This window comes from Salvelinus namaycush, chromosome 3, assembly GCF_016432855.1.
Source record: "Salvelinus namaycush isolate Seneca chromosome 3, SaNama_1.0, whole genome shotgun sequence".
NCBI lineage: Eukaryota > Metazoa > Chordata > Actinopteri > Salmoniformes > Salmonidae > Salvelinus > Salvelinus namaycush.
This window is the reverse complement of record NC_052309.1, coordinates 53,140,021-53,166,552: the sequence shown is the minus strand read 5'-3', so window position 1 is coordinate 53,166,552 and position 26,532 is coordinate 53,140,021. Positions and strand designations below refer to the sequence as shown.

Genomic DNA, 26,532 nt, shown 5'->3' with positions numbered 1-26,532 from the left:
TGCAGTCTGCAATATCCTTACTCCCTCTCATCCTGTCTCCTCTCCTTACCTCCTTTCCTCAGGAGCTGAAGTTGCCCACCTACAAGTCCCACTCTCCTCAGATCGGGATGCGGCGTTACTTTGCTGACCTGCTGGCTGTCCTCAGTAACCGCTACCAATTGTGCCCAGCGGCTCGCCACCTGGCCGTCTACCTCCTGGATTTGTTCATGGACCACTACGACGTGGCAGTCCGCCAGCTCTACGTCATTGCCCTCTCCTGCCTCCTCCTAGCCAGTAAGTCAGCTACTGAACTGCTAACAATAGATCTGGTAAAGATGGAACAGCAGTAGGAGTACCTCTAGTGACAAGTTTGAGATACTTCAGTTATAATGTCCTTCCTTTTTGAGTAGATTCTGGTTGTTTATCCCGCTCTTTTACAGACAGTTACATTTAAATGGTTTCCACTACATGTGCATATATGTTTATTTTTTTAACTCATTTTTGATGTGGAAAGGAAAGCAGGGAGAGTGAGCAGCACTACAGCCTGTAGTGGGCTTTAAGTGGCTGTAGCTGCGTGGTTTATCTGAGACATGTTTGGTGACAGCTGTGTGTTTAACAGGCCATGCCCTCCCCTGGTCCCCCAGACCTCTGTCAGTCACCAAGGGAACTTGTCACATGTACAAACCATGAGGCATGCGTTACCCACAACCCTTGCCGGCATAGTAATTATAGCTTTTGGAGAGAAGAAGCAAATCCAATTTTATGGTCAAATGCTTACTTACCAAAACTTGATTTTCTTAAAACTGCATTGAAGAAAATATTTACTAAATTAATGAAAGTAGAAAGTAACACAATAATGAGGCTATATACAGGAGGTACCAGTACCGAGTCAATGTGTGGGGGTACAGGTTAGTCGAGGTAATTTGTACATGGAGGTAGTGGTAAAGTGACTATGGATAGGTAATATACAGCGAGTAGCAGCAGTATAAAAACAAAGGGGTCAATGCAAATTGTTAGGGTGGCCATTTTAATAATTGTCCAACAGTCTTATGGCTTGGGGGTAGAAGCTGTTAAGGAGCCTTTTGGACCTAGACTTGGTGCTCCGGTTACCGCTTGAAGTGGGGTAGCAGAGTGAACACTGACTTGGGTGACTGAAGTCTTTGACCATTTTTGGGGCCTTCCTCAGACACGCCTAGTATGTAGGTCCTGAATGTTAGGAAGCTTGGCCCCAGTGATGTACTGGGCCGTACGCACTACCCTCTGTAGCGCCTTATGGTCGGATGCCGAGCAGTTGCCATACCAGGCGGTGATGCAACCAGTCAGGATGCTCTCAATGGTGCAGCTGTAGAACTTTTTGAGGATCTGGGGAACCATGCCAAATCTTTTCAGTCTCCTGAGGGGGAATAGGCATTGTCGTGCCCTCTTCATGACTTTCTTGGTGTGTTTGAACTATGATAGTTTGTTGGTGATGTGGACACCAAGGAACTTGATATTCTCGACACGCTCCAGTACAGCCCCGTTGATGTGAATGGGGGCTGTTCGGCCCTCCTTTTTGTGTAGTCCACGGTCATCTCCTTTGTCTTATTCATGTTGAGGGAGAGGTTGTCCTGACACCACACTGCCAGGTCACTGACCTCCCTATAGGCTGTCTCATCGTTTTTGGTGGTCAGGCCTACCACCGTTGTTGTCAGCGAACTTAATGTTGGTGTTGGAGGCGTGCTTGGCAACGCAGTCGTGAGTGAACAGGGAGTATAGGAGGGGACTAAGCATGCACCCCTGATGGGTCCCCGTGTTTAGCATCAGCATGGCAGATGTGTTGTTGCCTAACCTTACCACCTGGGGGCAGCCCGTCGGGAAGTCCAGGATCCAGTTGCAGAGGCAGGTGTTGAGTCCCAGGGTCCTTAGCTTAGTGATGAGCTTTGTGGAGACTTCTAGAGAATAGATGGAGATGTAGACATTATGACTGTCTATATCGGGGAATAATTGCCGTTGCAGTGAAACAACATTATTTTTGTTGACCAAGTTATTATTATTATTTATGTCGTTTTTTTGTTGTTGGGGGTGGTACAGGTACATCTTCTTTTTTTAAACGTTTATAAAACATGTACCCACTCACTCATGCTGCCACTCAAAATAAGAAGAAAAAACTGTAAGAAGTGCATACAGAGTTGAAGTAATAATACATTCAGTATAAACAGGAAAAGAAAAGAAAACATAAGTGGGCCTCTACCCCCAACCTCCTCCTCCTTCCATTCCCCCAACCCCACCCAGCCAACATTTTTCAATCCAACCCCACTCCCCCACGCCCGGAAACCATGTTTCCCACCCCACCTAGCAACTAGGGTTGCTCGTCAGTCCCTCATCCAGACCCCCCCCGCGACCAGAGAGAACCCTCCCCATACCACCCTTTCCCTGTGGTCCTGAAAGCAAAGAATGTAAAAAAGATTAAAATAGGCAGTGGGGGAGAAAGTACCCAATTGTCATTCTTACAAAGATACCTTAATAGAAAATGACTCATGTAAAAGTGAAAGTCACCCAGTAAAATGCGACTTGAGTAAAAGTATTTGGTTTTAAATATCAAGTATCAAAAGTAAAATAATAAATCATTTCAAAGTGCTTATATTAAGGAAACCAGACAGCACAATGTTTTTGTTTATTTATGGATAGCCAGGGGCACACTACAACACTCAGACATAATTTACAAATGAAGCATTTGTGTTTAATGAGTCCGCCAGATCAGAGGGAGTAGGGATGACATGGGATGTTCTCTTGATAAGCATTCAAAATATAAAGAGTACTTTTGAGTGTCAGGGAAAATGTTTGGAGTATAAAGTACATTATTTTCTTTAGGAATGTAGTGAAGTAAAAATGGTCAAAAACCCCAGAAAACAACTTAAGTATACTTAAGTACTTTACACCACTGAAAATAGGTACAGTGGCAAGAAAAAGTATGTGAACCCTTTGGAATTACCTGGATTTCTGCATAAATTGGTCATAGACGAAGATCAGATCAAATTTTAAGTCACAACAATAGACACTGCTTAAACTAATAACACACAAACAATTATACATTTTCATGTCTTTATTGAACACACCATGTACACATAAATAATAACTTGTTGACCCTCCTTTGGCAGCAGTAAATGCAATCAAATGTTTTCTGTAGTTGAGGATCAGACCTGCACAACGGTCAGGAGGAATTTTTGGACCATTCATCTTTAAGAAACTGTTTCAGTTCAGCAATATTCTTAGGATGTCTGATGTGAACTGCTCTCTTTGGGGTCATGCCACAGCATTTTAAATCGGATTGAGGTCAGGACTCTGACTGGGCCTCTCCAGAAGTTGTATTTCCTTCTGTTGAAGCCATTCTGTTGTTGATTTACTTCTGTGTTTTGGATCGTTGTCCTGTTGCATCACCCATCTTCGGTTGAGCTTCAATTGGTGCACAGATAGCCTAACATTCTCCTGCAAAATGTCTGGATAAACTTGGGAATTCATTTTTCCGTCGATGATAGCAAGCTGTCCAGGCCCTGAGGCAGCAAAGCAGCCCCAAACCATGATGCTCCCTCCACCATACTTTACAGTTGGGATGAGGTTTTGATGTTGGTGTGCTGTGCCTTTTTTTCTCCACACATAGTGTTATGTGTTCCTTCCTTCCAAACAACTCAACTTAAGTTAAATCAGTCCACAGAATATTTTGCCAGAAGCGCTGTGGAACATCCAGGTGCTCTTTTGCAAACTTCATACGTGCAGCAATGTTTTTTTTTGGACAGCAGTGGCTTCTTCCGTGGTGTCCTCCCATGAACACTTGTTTAGTATTTTGCATATTGTAGACTCGACAACAGAGATGTTAGCATGTTCCAGAGATTTCTGTAAGGCTTTAGCTGACACTAGGATTCTTCTTAACCTCATTGAGCATTCTGCACTGTGCTCGTGCAGTCATTTTTGCAGGACGGCCACTCCTAGGGAGAGTAGCAACAGTTATGAAATTTCTCCATTTATAGACAATTTGTCTTACTGTGGACTGATGAACATCAAGGCTTTTAGAGATGCTTTTGTAACCCTTTCCAGCTTAATGCAAGTCAACAATTCTTAATCTTAGGTCTTCTGAGATATCTTTTGTTTGAGGCATGGTTCACATTAGGCAATGCTTCTTGTGAATAGCAAACTCAAATTTTGTGAGTTGATTTTATAGGGCAAGGCAGCTCTAATCAACATCTCCAATCTCATCTCAATGATTGGACTCCAGGTTAGCTGACTCCTGACTCCAATTTGCTTTTTCATTAGCCTAGGGGCTCACATACTTTTTCCAACCTACACTGGAAATGTTTAAATGATGTATTCAATATAGACAAGAAAAATACAATAATTTGTGTGTTATTAGTTTAAGCACACTGTGTTCATCTATTGTTGTAACTAAGATGAAGGTCAGATTAAATTTTCTGACTAATTTATGCAGTAATCCAGGTAATTCCAAAAGGTTCACATACTTCTTCTTGCCACTGTATGTATGTGTTGGGCTTTATAAATGGTTTATTTGAATGTGTTAGGCTTTAGCTGAGATTATTCTTTACAGAGTCAAGTATATTTGTCCAGGCCTCAATTGTTCCTTGACTAGGACCATTCATTCTCGCTGTCAATAATTTGAAAGTTATAACTTTTAATAATTAAGCTGTATTCACTGGCAAATTGGGATAGAGTGAGGTTATTGCCATCTAAAAGCTCAGACAGACAGGTAGGATTGTCAAATGTTTGACTGCCGACAGTCAATCTCTTTTGTGTTCACACAGCTAGCTAGCTAAGGACACTGTGTTAATTCGGCAGCTAACACAGGTAGCTGTTTCTTGGAAACTAGCTAATCCATTGTGATTTAATTATAATGTCAATACTAGTGGTTAAAACGTCTTATGGAAATCCCGTTAACGGGATCGATTTGACAACAGCCAGTGAAAGTGCAGGGCGCCAAATTCAAACAACAGAAATCTCAAAATTTTAAATTCCTCAAACATACAAGTATTATACACCATTTTAAAGATAAACTTGTTGTTAATCCCACCACAGTGTCCGATTTCAAAAAGGCTTTACGGCGAAAACATACCATGCGATTATGTTAGGTCAGCACCTAGTCACAAAAACACAGCCATTTTTCCAGCCAAAGAGAGGAGTCACAAAAAGCAGAAAGAGAGAAAATTAATCACTAACCTTTGATGATCTTCATCAGATGACACTCATAGGACTTCATGTTACACAATACATGTATGTTTTGTTTGATAAAGTTCATATTTATATCCAAAAATCTCAGTTTACATTTGCGCGTTATGTTCAGTAAGGTTTTGCTTCCAAAACATCTGGTGATTTTGCAGAGAGCCACATCAATTTACAGAAATACTCATCATAAATGTTGATGAAAATACAAGTGTTATACATGGAATTAAAGCTATACTTCTCCTTAATGCAACTGCTGTGTCAGATTTCAAAAAAGCACACCATGCAATAATCTGAGTACAGCGCTCAGGCACCAAAACAAGCCATACAGATACCCGCCATGTTGTGGAGTCAACAGATCAGAAATAGCATTATAAATATTAACTTACCTTTTGATGATCTTCATCGGAATGCACTCCCAGGAATCCCAGTTCCACAATAATTGTTTGTTTTGTTTGATCAAGTCCATCATTTATGTCCAAATACCTCATTTTTGTTCGCGCGTTTAGTTCACAAATCCAAATTCACGAGGTGCAGGCACTTAGTCCAGACGAAAAGTCAATAAAGTTATATTACAGTTCGTAGAAACATGTCAAACGATGTATAGAATCAATCTTTAGGATGTTTTTAACATTGTCTTTAGAAATTAAAAGGAACGCAACTAACTCTCACGGCCGTGCGCCTGACTGAGCTCATGGCATTCTGCCAGACACCTGACTCAAACAGCTCTTATTCTCTCCCCCTTCACAGTAGAAGCCTGAAACAAGGTTCTAAAGACTGTTGACATCTAGTGGAAGCCCTAGGAAGTGCAATTGGACCAAAGTTTACACTGTATATTGGATAGGCAAAGACTTGAAAACCTACAAACCTCAGATTTCCCACTTCCTGGTTGGATTTTTTCTCAGGTTTTTGCCTGCCATATGAGTTCGGTTATACTCACAGACATCATTCAAACAGTTTTAGAAACGTCAGAGTGTTTTCTATCCAAATCTACTAATAATATCCATGTCTTCGCTTCTGGGCCTGAGTAGCAGGCAGTTTACTCTGGGCACCTTATTCATCCAAGCTACTCAATACTGCCCCCCAGTCATAAGAAGTTAACTAGTTTGGATAAATAATTTAGTGTTGTGTGCATTGTCTGTGCACATCACTAGATACCATCCTGTAGCCTACATTGCATTTGAAACATGACTGGCTCATCCATAAATTTGACTCTAGTGCTGGGTGAGATTCCCAAAGGCTGGAGCGTAGGCCTTCTTGCCCGCTTCAATTTTGCTCCAGTAGTGCTCAGTTCACGAGCTCAGAGCATGCCCGGCCCAACATGCATTTGTAGTCTACTTGTGTGCCCCTTGCTTTAGCTACTGTCATGGAGTTCGCTAAATATTTACATTAAGAAACTGATCAAGCACACAGGTGCAAAATCAAGGTGACCTACAAGGATGAGGAGCAAGAGAGCGAGTGCGGTGATGTAATTTCCACAACTAAAGAATCATTGTGGAATCGGAAAAGACGCATATCCCGAAGCATGATGGTGTACTTAATACGTGCACATGCTGAAAGGAAGGAATGAGGTAGGTAGCTAATTGTGTCATTGTAGCAAAGTATTTATAAACAACAAAATCTGATTTCTTAAGTTTCCTTCATTTTTGTTCTATTATCTAGGCCTGGCATATTCCAACTTTCAAGGAGTTTTCCGTTTTGATTGGGTTATTTTTCCTAAAAACCGTTAGGCCTACCTATAAGGGTCTTTACCTCCACTGTAATCACATCCTACAATACCCTTGTCTGTACATTATGCCCTGAATCTATTCTACCACGCCCAGAAATATGCTCCTTTAATTCTCTGTTCCCAACGCACTAGACAACCAGTTCTTATAGCCTTTAGCCGTACCCTTATCATACTCCTCCTCTGTTCCTCTGGTGATGTAGAGGTTAACCCAGGCCCTGTAGACCCCAGTACCACACCTATTCCCCAGGCGCTATCATTTGTTGACTTCTGTAACCGTAAAAGCCTTGGTTTCATGCATGTTAACATCAGAAGCCTCCTCCCTAAGTTTGTTTTATTCAATGCTTTAGTACTCTCCTCCAAATGCCACCAAAAATGTGGAAATTTCCAGCCCCAACTACAACATTTTCTGCCAAGATAGAACTGCCAAAGGGGGCGGAGTCACAATCTACTGCAGATATAGTCTGTTAAGTTCTGTCATGCTATCCAGGTCTGTGCCCAAACAGTTCAAGCTTCTACTTTTATAAATCCACCTTTCCAGAAATAAGTCTCTCGCTGTTGCCGCTTGTTATAGACCCCCCTCAGCCCCCAGCTGTGCCCTGGACTCCATATGTCAATTGATTGCCCCCCATTTATCTTCAGAGTTCGTACTGTTAGATGACCTAAACTGGGATATGCTTAACACCCCGACCGTCCTACAATCTAAGCTAGAGGCCCTCAATCTCATACAAATTATCAAGGAACCTACCAGGTACAACCCTAGATCCGTAAACATGTGCACCCTCATAGATATCATCTTGACAAACCTGCCCGCTAAATACACCTCTGCTGTCTTCAACCAGGATCTCAGCGATCACTGCCTCATTGCCTGCATCCGTAATGGGTCCGCTGTCAAACGACCACCCCTCGTCACTGTCAAACGCTCCCACTTCAGCGAGCAGGCCTTTCTAATCGACCTGGCCCGGGTATCCTGGAAGGATATTGACCTCATCCCGTCAGTAGAGGATGCCTGGTTGCTCTTTAAAGGTGCTTTCCTCACCATCTTAAATAAGCATGCCCCATTCAAAAAATGTAGATCTAAGAACAGATATACAGTTGAAGTCGGAAGTTTACATACACCTTAGCCAAATACATTTAAACTCAGTTTTTCACAATTCCTGACATTTAATCCTAGTACAAATTCCTTGTCTTAGGTTAGCACCTCCTCCCAGCTGCCCACTGCACTGAGGCTAGGAAACACTGTCGCCACCAATAAATCTACGATAATCGATATTTTCAATAAGCATTTTTCTACTGCTGGCCATGCTTTCCACCTGGCTACCCCTAACCCAGCCAACAGCTCTGCACCCCCCTGTAGCAACTTGCCCAAGCCCCCCCTGCTTCTCCACCCAAATCCAGATAGCTGATGTTCTGAAAGAGCTGCAACATCTGGACCCCTACAAATCAGCTGGGCTAGACAATCTGGACTCTCTCTTTCTAAAATTATCCACCGCAATTGTTGCAACCCCTATTACTAGCCTGTTCATCCCCCTCTTCAAAGGGGGAGACACTCTAGACCCAAACTGTTACTGACCTATATCCATCCTGCCCTGCCTTTCTAAAGTCTTCGAAAGCCAAGTTAACAAACAGATCACCGACCATTTCGAATCCCACCGTACCTTCTCCGCTATGCAATCTGGTTTCCGAGCTGGTCATTGGTGCACCTCAGCCACGCTCAAGGTCCTAAACAATATCATAACCGCCATCGATAAAAGACAGTACTGTGTAGCCGTCTTCATCGACCTGGCCAAGGCTTTCGACTCTGTCAATCACCGCATTCTTATCGGCAGACTCAACAGTCTTGGTTTCTCAAATGACTGCCTTGCCTGGTTCACCAACTACTTTTCAGATAGAGTTCAGTGTGTCAAATCAGAGGGCCTGTTGTCCAGACCTCTGGCAGTCTCTATGGGGGTGTCACAGGGTTCAATTCTCGGGCCGACTCTTTTCTCTGTATATATCAATGATGTCGCTTGCTGCTAGTGATTCTCTGATCCACCTCTACACAGATGACACCATTCTGTATACCTCTGGCCCTTCTTTGGACACTGTTAACAAACCTCCAGACGAGCTTCAATGCCATACAACACTCCTTCCGTGGCCTCCAACTGCTCTTAAATGCTAGTAAAACAAAATGCATGCTCTTCAACCGATTGTTGCCCGTGCCCGCCTGACTATCATCACTACTCTGGACGGTTCTGACTTAGAATATGTGGACAACTACAAATACCTAGGTGTCTGGTTAGACTGTAAACTCTCCTTCCAGACTCACATTAAACATCTCCAATCCAAAATTAAAACTAGAATCTGCTTCCTATTTCGCAACAAAGCCTCCTTCACTCATGCTGCGAAACATACCCTCGTAAAACTGACTACTCTACCGATCCTTTACTTTGGTGATGTCATTTACAAAATAACCTCCAACACTATACTCAGCACTCTACTCAGCAAATCACAGTGCCTTCCGTTTTGTCACCAAAGCCTCATATACTACCCACAACTGTGACCTGTATGCTCTCGTTGGCTGGCCCTCACTTTATTTTCGTCGCCAAACCCACTGGCTCCAGGTCATCTATAAGTCTTTGCTAGGTAAAGCCCCGCCTTATCTCAGCTCACTGGTCGCCATAGCAACACCCACCCATAGCACGCGCTCCAGCAGGTATATTTCACTTGTCATCCCTAAAGCCAACTCCTTCTTTGGCCGCCTTTCCTTCCAGTTCTCTGCTGCCAACAATGACTGGATCAAATTGCAAAAATCACTGAAGCTGGAGTCTCATATCTCCCTCTCTAACTTTAAGCGTCAGCTGTCAGAGCAGCTTACCGATAACTGCACCTGTACACAGCCCATCTGTAAATAGCCCACCCAACTACCTCATCCCTATATTGTTATTTATTTTTGCTCTTTTACCCAAGTATCTCGAATTGCACATCATCATCTGCACAGCTATCACTCCAGTGTTAATGCTAAATTGTAATTTCTTTCACCTCTATGGCCTATTTATTGCCTTACCTCCCTACATTTGCACACACTGTATATAGACTTTTCTATTGTGTTAGTGACGGTACGTTTGTTTATCCCATGTGTAACTCTGTGCTGTTTTTGTCACACTGCTTTGCTTTATTTTGGCCAGGTCGCAGTTGAAAATGAGAACTTGTTCTCAACTGGCCTACCTGGTTAAATAAAGGTGATAATAAAATAAAAAGTTTAGCATCCCCGGTGGCTCTGCAAGCGCGGAGAGGATATTCTCCGCTGCTGGCCTGCTCTCCAGACACCATCACATGAGCCTGAATTCATTTCTAAGGCACTGTAGACTGAGTTTAGTAAGGCATTTTTCGTTAATCACAGCCTATATACACAATTTATAGACTAATGATTTTAATACAACAAAATGTTGTTTAAATGCTGAGCGCTTAATGTCCCTGACTTCCTACCAGCCTAGCGTGTCACACTCACAAATGCTTCACAATATGTTTCTTTGTAGGCTATGGCCTTGAAATAATGTAAATAATATAGCCTAAATAATTAATTTCCATTCCTTCTTAGGCTCCCTCTCTGGCTCCTGACCTATTTAGAGTGTTTATATGCTGTTTAATGTGACGTGTAGCCTATTTGAAATGAGCGCTTCTTACATTCACCTTCTCATGTTTATTACAATTATTTTCATTCATATCATATGGTTTGCTTTCAATACTTAACCAAATGGTAGGTCCAGGTAGTCACAAAAATTGATGGTTGTTTGTTAAATTGTGATTTTAATGAATGGAGCGTCAATATTTCTTCCTGTGAGCGTGGAGCGGTTGAAAAGGACGTGGAGCGCCCGGCCCACCGCTTGATGAGCAGGATTTCCGACCGCTCAACTGCTCACATAATCTTACTGGGATATTATTCCATCTAATGAAATTGGATTTAATTGATTTGAGCTTTCTGTTAAAGTTTGTGCCAATAGTTTTTTCTAAGGGAGGAAATATATCTATCTACTCAAGTATTTGGTTAGATTAATTTTATAACTTGAGATGAAGCTGCATTTTTCTGTGATCAATGTATTTTATAGTAAAATATTGTCTGCATATAATGAGATGAAGTGATCAGTCGATCTCTTCCCCCAAATTAACATTTGTGAATGGCTCTGTTAAATCATTTCGAGCAATCGTCCATTTTATTTATGCTATCCAATGCTCTTTTGAGTTCATTGAGAGAGATTTGGGCTCCCAGCGAGGTGGCTTCTGTTGAGAGACAAAATTCTTAGTCTGGTTTGATGTTGATTTACTATCAGAGGTGTACAGTTCTTTATAGACCAGGAGAATCTAATTCATTTGGGTTCTGATAGTAACTCCCCTCTTTCAGATGTAATATTTGCTAAATCAGCTAATTGATCATTACTGCGTAGCTTGTTGGCCAGTAAACGACAAAGACGATTACCATGGAAGTCTAGCTCGATGGTTGGAAAATTCTGCTCTCTGTCTTATCAATAAATTAACTTCTGTCTTGACTTTGGAAAGAATAATAGTTACCTGGTCTGAAAAGTGTTTGTTGAAAACAATCCAATGCAGTGAACAACATTTCCAATTCTGACATCTTCTTTAATTGTGATTTATTCAACCCAGATGAAAATGCAGTTTCATTATTTTTAATCAAACCTTTGGTGGCATCCCATAGAATCCGGGGGTCATCGACTGAATTTTTATTGATCATTATGAATGAATTTAGTTTAAATTTCAAATTGATCACAGAATGTATGATTTTGTAGTAATGAAACGTCGAAACACCATATGTCGAATTTCTATTTTCTTGATTAAGGAAAGTAGAGTTGTAGATAATAGTATGAAATCGATTCAGGAGAATGTTTTCTGCTTGTTTGAGTAGAAAGTGTACTCTCTTGCTTTCGGATTATGTGCTCGCCAGGCATCAATGAGTTTGTAATCAGAGAGTAGGTTATATGCTGGAGAGCCTTGGTTGCGTGTGGCTTGTTGTTGGTCTTATTAGATTTGTCTTGCATGTCCAAAATGGCATTCATGTATGTCCCAAAAAACAGATGGAATTCAGTTCATTTTAACAATATGCTGTTCAGTGAATCAAAAAGCATACACATTAATAAATGATATTTTCCTTCCATTATGGATACATTTAAGTAAAGTGATTCTGCCTTCTTGGTCTTCGCCTTCCCCCAAATTGGTGGTTTTGAGTCTCTCTTGTATCATTATGAGTTCACCTTTTAGTTTTGTTTGGGGCTGATGAAAAAGAAGCCACTTTTTGTTCACATGGTTCTATGTGCCTCCTTTATGGAGCAGGTGTGTTTCATGGAGCATTGCTACATCAATATGGTTTCTTGCTAGGATATCAAGACAGGTGGAATGTTTGATAGGACAATTTACGCTTTTCAAATTCCAAGAGAGAATAGCTAGCATTGCCAATGTTTTTCGGGAAAGGAATGTTTCAGAAAGTATTCACACCCCTTGACCTTTTCCACATTTTGTTGTGTTACAGCCTTAATAATAATAATAATAATTTAAAAAAAAATACAAATGAAAAGCTGAAATGTCTAGAGTCAATAAGTATTCAACCCTTTTGTTATGGCAAGCCTAAATAAATTAATGAGTGAAAATGTGCTTAACAAGTCACATAATAAATTCCATTGACTCACTCTGTGTTCAATAATAGTGTTTAACATGATTTTTGAATGACTACCTCATCCCTGTACCCCACACATACAGATAATTGTAAGGTCCCTCAGTCGAGCAGTGAATTTTAAACAGATTCAACCAAAAAAGACCAGGGACGTTTTCCAATGCCTCGCAAATAAGGCACCTATTGGTAGAAGGGTAAAAATATAAAAATGCAGACATTGAATATCCCTTTGAGCATGGTGTCGTTATTAATTACGTTTTGGGTGGTTTAGAGTCACTACAAAGATACAAGTGTTCATCCTAACTCAGTTGCCGGAGAGGATGGAAACTGCTCAGGGATTTCACCATGAGGCCAATGGTGACTTTTTAAAACAGAGTTTAATGGCTGTGATAACTGAGGATGGATCAACAACATTGTAGTAACTCCACAAACATTGTAGTAACTCCTAATTGACAGAGTGGAGAGAAGGAAGCCTGTACAGAATAAAAATGTTCCAAACCCTGTTTGCAAAAAGGCACAGAAGTAATACTGCAAAGAAATTAACTTTATGTCCTGAAAACAAAGTGTTATGTTTGGTGCAAATACAACACATCACTGAGTACCACTCTTTATATTTTCAAGCATGGTGGTAGGTGCATCATGTTATGGGTATGCTTTTCATCAGCAAGGACTAGGAAGTTTTTTTAGGATAAAAATAAATGGAATAGAGCTGAGCACAGCCTAAATCCTAGAGGAAAACCTTGTTCAGTCTGCTTTCCAACGACACTGGGAGACAAATTCACCTTTCAGCAGGTCAATAACCTTAAACACAAGGCCAAATATACACTGGAGTTGCTAAACAAGATGGCATTGAATGTTTCTGAGTGGCCGAGTTACAGTTTTGACTTAAATCAATCTTAAATCTATGGCAAGACTTGAAAATGGCTGTCTAGCAATGATCAACAACCAACATGACAGAGCTTGAAGAATTTTTTAAATAAAAAAAGTGCAAGTATTGCACAATCCAGGTGTGCAAAGCTCCCAGAAAGAATCATAGCTGCAATCACTGCCAAAGGAGATTCTAACATGTGTAGACTCAGTGGTGTGAATTCTTATGTAAATTAAATATTTCTGTATATAATTTGCAATAAATGTCTAAAAACACATGTTCACTTTGTCATTATGAGGGATTGTGTGTAGTGAGAGAAAAAAAGAAGAAGATTTAATCCATTATGAATTGAGGCTGCAACACAATAAAAATGTGGAATAAGTCAAGGGGTATAAATACTTTCTGAAGGTACTGATAAGCCCATTGATGTGTAACAAAAAGCAGGACCCACAGGGAAACTCATCCATTGGTCGTTCCCTACCCAGAAGACCCTACTTGTAAACCATTCCCTCCCTAGCTCCCAGACCCCTCCCCGGTTCCCCCGCCCTGTACTGTCATTACAGAGTTGCAGCATAATGGTGAATGGCAGCCTTACACATTGAGTCTCTAAGCAGCATATTTTTTAGGTCTCAAGGTCTTCAAAAATAAATCAAGTAAAACACAGGGGGTAGTTTGAAATACTCCGTAAGGTTCCTGATATTTAGTTTAGCGAGACGGATATCCCCTTGAGGTTTGTTGATGTTCCGAAGGAATTAATATGCCCACAGATCATTTTCATAATTATGTGTACATTGTGGATTTTAGTGACAACTATGCAATTTAGGATTTATTGAAATGTTACACAAGTCCCAGTTTGAGGTGTTCCAAATGTTAGAGCGTTAGAAAGATCCCTCTTGTAAAAAAGACAAATAAAGAAAGGACGTACTGTTGGGCCATTTCAGTGAATGTTTCTTCTGGGTTGAAGTATTTGCATTACAATGGAATGTTTAATGACTAAATAAGGAAGAGTGGGGCAATTATTTTACCCCTTTTTGAAAACACACACACACACACCCTCCACTGATCTGAGGAGGGGGCCTCTGCCTGAGTGCCCAGGACTGATCTCCAGAGGTCAGGGGCCAGGGGTTCTGCATTGTTGGAGCATCTGGCTCCAGGGGGAGATACATGAGGATTTAGCTGTGACCATTTTCACACCCAGTGAAAGGGAAAAGTGGGGGAGAATAATATATATATATAACACTTTTTTATTTATTTAACCATGTAAGTTGAATGAACACATTCTCATTTACAGCAACGACCTGGGGAATAGTGGCAGGGGAGAGGAGAGGGGATGAATGAGACAATTATTGTAAACTGGGGATGATTAGGTGGCCATGATGGTATGAGAGCCAGATTGGGAATTTAGCCAGGACATACGTTTAACATCCCATCCAAAAGACGGCACCCTACACAGGGCAATGTCCCCAATCACTGCCTTGGAGCATTGAGATATTTATTTTAGACCAAAGGAAAGGGTGCCTCCTATTGGCCCTCCAACACCACTTCCAGCAGCATCTGGTCTCCATCCAGGGACCAACCAGGACCAACCCTGCTTAGCTTCAGAAGCAAACCAGCAGTGGGATTGCAGGGTGGTATGCTGCTGAAGTAGAGTCCTCAGTTGTTAATTACATATTTTTTTTTTAGTATCGTGATTCATGTAATAAAGGTGTCTTTCCTGACGCTTTACCTGACTTTTTTTTGCTAGGCCAGGCTGATGTAATGAGCGAGCCTCTTACTCTCTTCCACCCTTGTGTCCCCCTCGTGTATAATATTTCAAAATGCAATTGCGGGGAAAAAAACTACTTTGGAAGCAACTCATTTTCCATATTAAAGAGAAGAGGTCTCTGCTTTCTGTAGGTATAATTTGTATTTCTCAATTATTATTATTTTTATTGAGCTCCAAGCACACTGTTTTACAATGAAGATATCTGATATGGCTTTGAAATATGGCGAGGGCGAAATTGCGCATTAGCCATCGCAAGTGCCCAGGCCTGATCTCCAGAGGTCAGGAGCCAGAGGTCCTGCATTGTTGGAGCATCTGACTCCAGAGGGAGATGCTTGAGGGTTTAGCTGTGACCAGTTTCACACCAAGTGAGGGGGGTGGAGTAGAATCCTCAGTCGTTAATTGCATATCTTTAAGGATAATTTGTCGCTAGACCATATAGGAGTGTCTTGTTTGCACATATACAAAATGTACAAATCGTTTTTACATTTATTTTATTTTATTTAACCTTTTATTTAACCAGGCAGGCCAGTTGAGGTCAGGTTCTCATTTACAACTGCGACCTGGCCAAGATAAAGCAAAGCAGTGCGACCAAAAACAACAAGACAGAGTTACACATAAACAAACGTACAATCAATAACACAATTGAAAAACCTATGTACAGTGTGTGCAAATGTATGGAGGTAAGGCAATACATAGGCCATAGAGGTGAAATAATTACAATTGAACATTAACACTGGAGTGATAGCTGTGCAGATGTTGCTGTGCAAGTAGAGAAACTGGGGTGCAAAAGAACAAGAGGATAAATAACAATATGTGGATGAGGTAGTTGGGTGTGCTATTTACAGATTTGCTGTGAACAGGTACTGTGATCAGTAAGCTGCTCTGACAGCTGATGCTTAAAGTTAGAGAGGGAGATATAAGGCTTCAGTGATTTTTGCAATTTGTTCCAGTCATTGGCAGCAGAGAACTGGAAGGAAAGGCGGCCAAAGAAGGAGCTGGCTTTGGGGAGGGCCAGTGAAATATACCTGCTGGAGCACGTGCTATGGGTGGGTGTTGCTATGGTGACCAGTGAGCTGAGATAAGGCGGGGCTTTACCTAGCAAAGACTTATAGATGACCTGGAGCCAGTGGGTCTGGCGACGAATATGTAGTGAGGGCCAGCCAACGAGAGCATACAGGACGCAGTGGTGGGTAGTAGATGGGGCTTTGGTGACAGAACGGATGGCACTGTGATAGACTACGTCCAGTTTGCTGAGTAGAGTGTTGGAGGCTATTTTGTAAATGACATCGCCAAAGTCAAGGATCGGTAGGGTAGTCAGTTTTACGAGGGTATGTTTGGCAGCATGAGTGAAGGAGGCTTTGTTAGGAGGCCGATTCTAGATTTAATTTTGGATTGGAGATGCTTAATGTGAGTCTGGAAGGAGAGTTTAAAGTCTAACCAGACACCTAGGTATTTTTAGTTGCCCACATATTATAAGTCAGAACCGTCCAGAGTAGTGATGCTAGTCGGGTGGGTGCGGGCAACAATCGGTTGAAGAGTATGCATTTAGTTTTACTAGCATTTAAAAGCAGTTGGAGGCCACGTAAGGAGTGTTGTATGGCATTGAAGCTCGTTTGGAGGTTTGTTAAGTGTCCAAAGAAGGGCCAGATGTATACAGAATGGTGTCGTCTGTGTAGAGGTGGTTCAGAGAATCACCAGCAGCAAGAGCGACATCATTGATATATACAGAGAAAAGAGTCGGCCCGAGAATTGAACCCTGTGACACCCCCATAGAGACTGCCAGAGGTTCCGGACAACAGGCCCTTCGATTTGACATACTGAACTCTATCTGAGAAGTAGTTGCTGAACCAGGTGAGGCAGTCATTTGAGAAGCCAAGGCTATTGAGTCTGCCAATAAGAATGCGGTGATTGATAGAGTGGAAAATCTTGGTCAGGTCGATGAAGACGGCTGCACAGTACTGTCTTTTATCGATGGCGGTTATCATATCGTTGAGGACCTTGAGCGTGGCTGAGGTGCACCCATGACCAGTTCGGAAACCAGATTACATAGTGGAGATAGTACGGTGGGATTCGAAATGGTAGGTGATCTGTTTGTTAACTTGGCTTTCGAAGATTTTAGAAAGGCAGGGCAGGATGGATATAGGTCTATAACAGTTTGGGTCTAGAGTGTCTCCCCCTTTGAAGAGGGGGATGAACAGGCTAGTAATAGGGGTTGCAACAGTTTCGGGGGATCATTTTAGAAAGAGAGGGTCCAGATTGTCTAGCCCAGCTGATTTGTAGGAATCCAGATGTTGCAGCTCTTTCAGAACATCGGCTATCGGGATTATGGTGAAGGATAAGCGGGGGATGGGGGGGTTTGGGCAAGTTGTTGCAGGGGGTCCTGAGATGTTGGCCGGGGTAGGGGTAGCCAGGTGGAAAGCATGGCCAGCCGTAGAAAAATGCTTATTGAAATTATTGGAGATTTATCGATGGATACAGTGTTTCCTAGCCTCAGTGCAGTGGGCAGCTTGGAGGAGGTGCTCTTATTCTCCATGGACTTTAGTGTCTCAACTTTTTGGAATTAGTGCTACAGGATGCAAATTTCTGTTTGAAAAAGCTAGCCTTAGCTTTCCTAACTGACTGAGTATATTGGTTCCTGACTTATCTGAAAAGTTGCATATCGCTGGAGCTATTCGATGCTAATGCAGAACGCCACAGAATGTTTTTGTGCTGGTCAAGGCCAGTCAAGTCTGGAGTGAACCAAGGGCCATATCTGTTCTTTGTTCTACATTTTTTGAATGGTGCATGCTTATTTTGTTTGTGAATAGAATGTGTATTATTTAAGCAATAAGGCTCGAGGGGATGTGGTATATGTCCAATATACCACAGTTAAGGGCTGTTCTTATGTATGACGCAACGCAGAGTGCCTGGATACAGCCCTTAGCCGGTGTATATTGACAATATACCGCAAATCCCGGAGGTGCCTTATTGCTATTGGAAACTGGTTACCAATGTAGTTAGAGCAGTAACAATACCCATGGTATACGGTCTGATTACACTATGGCTTTCAGCCAATCAACATTCAGGCCTCGAAAAACCCAGTTTATAAGTTATGAAGTATACATCTATAAGCACTCTTAACAAACAAAATCACACCATCTACAAAATGTGTTCAATTTTCACCATCTCCCCTCCAGGTAAGTTTGAAGAGAAGGAGGACCGTGTACCAAAGCTGGAGCAGCTAAACTCTCTGGGCTTCATGTGCAGCCTGAACCTGTCACTGAGCAGGAAGGACCTGGTAAAGATGGAGCTGCTCCTCTTAGAGACGTTTGGCTGGAACCTGTGTATGCCCACTCCAGCACACTTCATAGACTACTACCTCCATGCTGCTGTACAGGAGGGAGAATTGCACAACGGCTGGCCCCTCTCCTCCCTCAATAAGACCAAAGCCTTCATGGACAAGTACACACACTACTTCCTGGAAGTCTCACTGCAAGGTGAGGATGAGATTGGGAGTAGGGCTGTGGCAGTCATGAAATTTTGTCAACTGGTTATTGTCATGCAAAAGACTGCTGGTCTCACGGTTATTGACCGTTAATTAACAAACACGTTTAGCATTTCCAGACCTCCACGCATACAAGCCACTGATGCACGCCGTTGGAATATCTACATTATAAAAAATTATATATCAATTCAATATACACTCTCACATTAAATCCATTATTTGTTTTAGGCAGGTCTAAAGGAACATTATGATACGAAGAAAATGTATTTCAGAAGAATAGAATAAGAGTTGGCCTACTGTAGGCCTATGTTATCTGGCAATGCTCAATGCTGTGTTAATTTAGCTGACAAGATATGCTTATAAGTCCCGTTCCATTATTTTATATGATTTTATAGTAAGAAGAATGTAACTGAACTTAGCTGAATAAAATAGAAAGGATATTTTTCCGATTCCAGAGTGAGGGTGCATATGAAGTGGCTATGTTGAGCGTAAAAGTGATCATTCGAAACAGGTCCGATACCCTCGATTTAGAATTATTATAGATCCCGTAGAATGCCTTAGAAATCAAAACATATATGGGCTGCATGATGCGACTGTAGGCTTTTGATGATTTGAGAAAGTCGGAAAAAAAAGAGCTTGCGCTCTGTTCCTTGCCTCAGTCTTCACACACTGTTCTCTCATTAAGTTATCATATTTTCACCTGTCAGACTATTCTCAATTTAGTCTTGTCTTTACTAATATGCAAAAAAATATATATTTGAAGCTGAGAAATACGTATAGTAGCAGCTGGGATCCTCCAATTTTTTGTGGGAACCATCAAAACTCTGCTTTCACACAGGATTATAGAAATGTCTGGGCTTATAAGAACACTTATTCCGCCCAAACTCTGTATGCCATGGGCTCTCCAACCCTGTTCCTGCAGCTACCCAGAGCTTAATTTGGGAAACCAAGGGAAATATGTTCGGGAACATCGATAGTAACATGTTTGCACAACGAAACATATTTCATTAAACGTTTGCCAGGCCCTTTGTGTGCTCGTATAGGCTAGCTAGACCAATTATGTACCAAAGACACATCAGTTTAATGTTTTTCTGCCATGTGCAATATGCGTAGTATGCTGTAGGCTATGTATTGTATAATGGCACAATCATTATTTTAATTCTTTTTTTTTTTTTCGGGCTCATGTATAGGCCTATGCATATGCATAAGCTTTAATATACATCTGGGTGTTTGAATGAATCATCACCGTAGAAAGCGCTGTCCATTTCGTTGTGATAGGCTTTGAAACAACATCCACATCGACCATGTTTTTCGACTCCGTTTCAACCTGTTGTTGAACTTCTTTCTTCAAATTGATCATCACAAGAATGGAAGTCCATAAAGTGACTGCGGTGGGTGGTCTAATGGGCAAGACAATTGCTCTCTATGGTGGGGCCATTCGTTGTCGAGTAAATGAGTGAGACTGATGATCTCTGTGTTTGTGTGTCTCAGACCATGCCTTCCTGGGCTTCCGACCATCCCAGGTGGCAGCAGCCTGCATTGCGGCGTCCCGCATCTGTCTCCAGATCACCCCAAGCTGGACCACCGTTCTCCACCTGCTCACCGGATACTCCTGGGAACCCCTCACCCCGTGCATCGAGCTCATGCTGCTGTAAGACTCCACTACTGCTTTACATAATGTGCTGTACACACACATTAATCTGGTCATTAGTCGGATTCCGACTCATCTGTTTTCAGTTTACACTTCACCAGGTAGTGAAGAAGCACCAATTGAATTAGGGCTATGTATAATATTTGTGCACATAAAGAGGAAGGCCAATTCATCTCTATTAAACAAAACAATCTGAAAGTTCTGGAGCCCTATTTTGACATGCTATATGTCATCTATTGTGAATGACTTTATAATGACTTTATATGATGATGACTAAAATATATTCTGTTGTGTGACGCTGCTCAAACCTTTTGTTGTTGGGTGCCACCAAATCATGAGCTTGTGCCACCAACTGCAGAACTAATGAATACACCCCATGTTTATTGACATCTGCTTACACTTAGTTTATCCTCTGCCATTTCTAAACTGTGTAGTTGTATGCTTCCCATGTATGCACTTTTCCTCCATTTTAATGCAATTTGAGGATTGAGGTTCTACAGCTTTTTCATACTGTCAATACCATTGACCCTTAGTTATTACCTCTGTATGTTGATGTTTATGTCCTTCAGATAAACGTCATTAAGTAATGATTTTCACCGTTTTCTCCCTCTAGTGCCCATGACAACGATGTGAAACAAGCCAATAAATCCAAGTCCAACCCTCCGTCTGTCCAGAGTCCTCTCCAACCCCAGGCCCTTCCCTCAACCTCCACAGTCTCTGTCTCCACCATGAAACAACCCTTGTCTACCTCTCAGCAGCTGCTCTTCCAGACAGGTGGATACCAGCAGCAGCTCACCCAGCACTCTACTCCCCTTTCCCAGCTGCACATGCTAGGTGAGTCCCAGACTCTGGGCCCTGTCGGGTCTCGCGACTACCTCCAGGCCCACCAGAGAGGGCTCCTCTCAGGGTCGGTTTCTCAGGGAGTCTTCCCCTCCTACCCCAGCTTAGCCTCAGGGCTGCGCTCCTCCCTGCCCCTGCAGGGACCCATCTCCATGCAAGTGGCTCTTGCTGCAGAGCCCCGTCACTGCCTCCCCCTGTCGTACGGGGGAGGCTACCTGGGCTCCCATCACACCTACACAGCAGGCTGCTTCGACAGGTGATGCCAGGAGAGGGAGGACAAACAGAACCTGGGGCAGTCAGTGTCCTCCTCCATCCGTTCTGACCTCATCCACTGGGGACAAAGGAAACCAAAACAAAGAAGCAATGTCAATGCAGATGTTGCTGAGGTCATAGTATTGACCTAACAAAAGCCCTACCTATTTGAAATGAGACACTATTTGTGATGAGCTGATTACATACAGTACATACTGTTCCCTTCACGTGACTGCTTGCTCTATACTGAGACTGTGAGGCTGGTTTAGCCACTGTGATTCTGCTATCAACTGTGGTTGTGTGGTGCCCCTGCTTCCAAATCAGTTCTCTCAATGTGGGATTGCTGTTTTTTTTATACTATTATCTTTCAATGCTGCTGCTTTAAACAAAATTATGACTTTATGATCAGTGGAAAGTGGTCTCTCCTTGGTATTATTTACATGAACTATACCATTTCAGGGTTTGAAGTATTACTTGAAAGAAAATGTATTTAAACAGCTGTGTAAATGAATTCCTTTTTTGATGTTGTGTTTTTTTATTTCTACTGGGTAAAAACAGTGTATTGTAATGTAGGAGATGCCTTGCTAGGATTTATGGTCCATCTTTGGCCTTGGCTGGTGTAGAGTAGTCTCAATCTTGTTTTGCCTTTCTGGTGCCCCTGGAAGCAGATGGAGCCATGGTTCCCAGGGGAACAGCCACATCTATCCTCTCAGCACATCAAACCACAGGGGAAGAAGTGATGCTTTACTAGCTAGTCCCCAGGGGAGCAAAGCCACGCTCTCTCCTCAGTTAATGTAAATTCTCCTGACTGGTACCATTTCATCTGTATGACTGACTGAAACACAGGAAAGTCACACAACCCTCTCTGGAACAGCTACTGTTGCTGTCCTTGTCACAAGGACCTTGAGCAGTTAACAACACCATGATCACGTTGGGAAGGCTTCTGCACAGGATAGCTTGTAGTTCAGTACCGCTGACGTTCTCATCCGGTCATACTACTACTTATGTCTACTACTACCTCACTCTCCAGGGGGGTTGCTATTTGTGTAGTTTTACTGTAATGTACTGTACCTGTAGAATGGACCATGCTTGATCAGATGGAAAGAGTGCCACCAAACATATATCCTATAAAATTAGCAAAAGTATAGTTGACCTTAAAGCTGGAATCCTTAAGGGTGAAACTGCCATGTCTGTTTTGTGAAATTACAACAAAGAAGTTACTGCAAACAACACCCCCCAGGACACCATTGCACGCGCGATAGAACAGCAGCATAAAGTGCATTCGGAAAGTATTCACACCCCTTGACTTTGTCCACATTTTGTTACGTTAGTCGTATTCTAGAATGTATTGAAAAGAAATTGATCTACACACAATACCCCATAATGACAAAGCAAAATCAAAATCCAATAAAAAACTGATACTTTATTTGCACAAGTATTCGAACCCTTTCCTATGAGACTCGAAATTGAGCTCAGGTGCATCCTGTTTCCATTGATCATCCTTGATGTTTCTACAACTTGATTGGACATGATTTGGTAAGGCACACATCTGTGTATATAAGGTCCCACAGTTGACAATGCATGTCAGAGCAAAAACCAAGCCATGAGGTCCAAGGAATTGTCCGTAGAGCTCAGATAGGATTGTGTCAAGGCACAGATCTGGGGAAGGGTAACAAAACATTTCTGCATCATTGAAGGTCCCCAAGAACACATTGGCCTCCATCATTCTTAAATGGAAGAAGTTTGGAACCACCAAGACTCTACCTAGAGCTCAATCAATCAAATGTATTTATAAAGCCCTTCTTACATCAGCTGATGTCACAAAGTGCTGTACAGAAACCCAGCCTAAAACCCCAAACGGCAAGCAATGCAGGTGTAGAAGCACGGTGGCTAGGAAAAACTCCCTAGAAAGGCCAGAACCTAGGAAGAAACCTAGAGAGGAACTAGGCTATGAGGGGTGGCCAATCCTCTTCTGGCTGTGCCGGGTGGAGATTATAACAGAACATGGCCAAGATGTTCAAATGTTCATAGATGACTAGCAGGGTCAAATAATAATAATCACAGTGGTTGTCGAGGGTGCAACAGGTCAGCACCTCAGGAGTAAATGTCAGTTGTCTTTTCATAGCCGATCATTCAGAGTATCTCTACCGCTCCTGCTGTCTCTAGAGAGTTGAAAACAGCAGGTCATGGACAGGTAGCACGTCCGGTGAACAGGTCAGGGTTCCATAGCCGCAGGCAGAACAGTTGAAACTGGAGCAGCAGCACAGCCAGGTAGACTGGGGACAGCAAGGAGTCATCAGGCCAGGTAGTCCTGAGGCATGGTCCTAGGGCTCAGGTCCTGAGAAAGAGAGAGAATTAGAGAGAGCATACTTAAATTCACACAGGACACAGGATAAGACAGGATAAATACTCCAGATATAACAGACTGACCCTAGCCCCCGACACATAAACTACTGCAGCATAAATACTGGAGGCTGAGACAGAAGGGGTCGGGAGACACTGTGGCCCCGTCCGACGATACCCCCGGACAGGGCCAAACAGGCAGGATATTAGCCCACCCACTTTGCCAAAGCACAGCCCCCACACCATTAGAGGGATATCTTCAACCACCAACTTATCATCCTGAGACAAGGCCGAGTATAGCCCACGAAGATCTCCGCTACAGCACAACCCAAGAGGGCGCCAACCCGGACAGGAAGATCACGTCAGTGACTCAACCCACTCAAGTGTCGCACCCCTCCTAGTTATGGCATGGAAGAGCACCAGTAAGCCAGTGACTCAGCCCCTGTAATAGGGTTAGAGGCAGAGAATCCCAGTGGAGAGAGGGGAGCCGGCCAAGCAGAGACAGCAAGGGCGGTTCTTTGCTGGCCTCCCAGCCAAACTGAGCAATCGGTCGGAGAAGGGCCTTGGTCGGGGAGGTGACCAAGAACTTGAAGGTCACTCTGACAGAGCTCCAGAGTTCCTCTGTAGAGATGGGAGAACCTTCCAGAAGGATGACCATCTCTGCAGCACTCCACCAACCAGGCCTTTATAGTAGAGTGGCCAGATGAAGGCACTCCTCAGTAAAAGGCACATGACAGCCCGCTTGGAGTTTGCCAAAAGGCACCTAAAGACTTTCAGACCATGAGAAACAAGATTTTCTGGTCTGATGAAACCAAGATTGAACTCTTTGGCCTGAATGCCAAGTGTCACATCTGGAGGAAACCTAGTACCATCCCTATGGTGAATCATAGTGGTGGCAGCATCATGCTGTGGGGATGTTTTTCAGAAGCAGTGACTGAGAGACTAGTCAGGATCAAGGGAAAGATGAACGGAGCAAAGTACAGAGAGATCCTTGATGAAAATCTGCTCCAGAGCGCTCAGGACCTTCGACTGGGGCGAAGTTTCACCTTCCAACAGGATAACGACAGGGGCGGCAGCGTAGCCTAGTGGTTAGAGCGTTGGACTAGTAACCAAAAGGTTGTAAGTTCAAATCCCCGAGCTGACAAGGTACAAATCTGTCGTTCTGCCCCTGAACAAGGCAGTTAACCCACTGTTCCTAGGCTGTCATTGAAAATAAGAATTTGTTCTTAACTGACTTGCCAAGTTAAATAAAAGTTAAATAAAAACGACCCTAAGCACACAACCAAGACAATGCAGGTGGGCTGTGGCCCAGCCAGAGCCTGGACTTGAACCCGATCGATCGTGTCTGGAGAGACTTGAAAATAGCTGTGCGGCGATGCTCTCAATCCATCTTGACTGAGCTTGAGCGAATCTGCAGAGAATAAAGGGAGGATCTCCACAAATGCAGGTGTCCCAACATAAATGACATTATGTAAATGTAATTTCAGTTTATTTTTTGTCAATTTGAAAATATTCGAAAAACCTGTTTTTGCTTTGTCATTATGGGGTATTGTGTGTAGATTGATGAGAAAGAAATTACAATTTAATCCATTTTAGAATAAGGCGTAACAAAATGTGGGAAAAAGGGGGTTGAATACTTTCCAAATGCACAATTTTTTTAAAATACGTAACACCCCCAGCGCTCCCCAACTCTGCTTGTCAACAGAACAAAAACAATAATGGCCGTGGGGCAGACAGTGGCGCTGTTTCCCATTACTGCAGATTCCATCTTTAGGCTGTTTTGTGATTAATGGTTACCTTGGATACAACCAACTGAAAGTCAGTAGGAATATTTAAAACATTAAAGAACAGAAGTCAAGTAACTAAGAGAGTGTACAGTCGTGGCCAAAAGTTTTGAGAATGACACAAATATTAATTTTCACAAAGTCTGCTGCCTCAGTTTGTATGATGGCAATTTGCATATACTCCAGAATGTTATGAAGAGTGATCAGATGAATTGCAATTAATTGCAAAGTCCCTCTTTGCCATGCAAATGAACTGAATTCCCCCAAAACATTTCCACTGCATTTCAGCCCTGCCACAAAAGGACCAGCTGACATGTCAGTGATTCTCTCGTTAACACAGGTGTGATTGTTGACGAGGACAATGCTGGAGATCACTCTGTCATGCTGATTGAGTTCGAATAACAGACTGGAAGCTTCAAAAGGAGGGTGGTGCTTGGGATCATTGTTCTTCCTCTGTCAATCATGGTTACCTGCAAGGAAACACGTGCCGTCATCATTGCTTTGCACAAAAAGGGCTTCACAGGCAAGGATATTGCTGCCAGTAAGATTGCACCTAAATCAGCTATTTATCGGATCATCAAGAACTTCAAGGAGAACGGTTCAATTGTTGTGAAGAAGGCTGCATTCAGGGTGCCCAAGTAAGTCCAGCAAGCACCAGGACCGTCTCCTAAAGTTGATTCAGCTGCGGGATCGGGGCACCACCAGTACAGAGCTTGCTCAGGAATGGCATCAGGCAGGTGTGAGTGGATCTGCACACACAGTGAGGCGAAGACTTTTGGAGGATGGCCTGGTGTCAAGAAGGGCAGCAAAGAAGCCACTTCTCTCCAGGAAAAACATCAGGGACAGACTGATATTCTGCAAAAGGTACAGGGATTGGACTGCTGAGGACTGGGGTAAAGTCATTTTCTCTGATTCCTTTCCAATTGTTTGGGGCATCTGGATAAAAGCTTGTCCGGAGAAGACAAGGTGAGCG

General features: G+C 42.7%; 1 protein-coding gene across 1 annotated transcript in view; it reads left to right on the top strand.

The window, feature by feature from the left end:
* The window catches only part of LOC120044417 (cyclin-J-like), a 29,389-nt gene extending 6,466 nt beyond the window's left edge, over window positions 1-22,923 (top strand). Inside the window, exons 2-5 of the mRNA XM_038989066.1 lie at window positions 63-273; window positions 18,382-18,681; window positions 20,181-20,340; window positions 20,954-22,923. Of these exons, the coding sequence (XP_038844994.1) occupies window positions 63-273; window positions 18,382-18,681; window positions 20,181-20,340; window positions 20,954-21,440 (1,158 nt within the window). The 3' untranslated portion in view covers window positions 21,441-22,923. The remainder of the gene's footprint in view (window positions 1-62; window positions 274-18,381; window positions 18,682-20,180; window positions 20,341-20,953) is intronic.
* The last annotated feature ends 3,609 nt before the right edge of the window (window positions 22,924-26,532 follow it).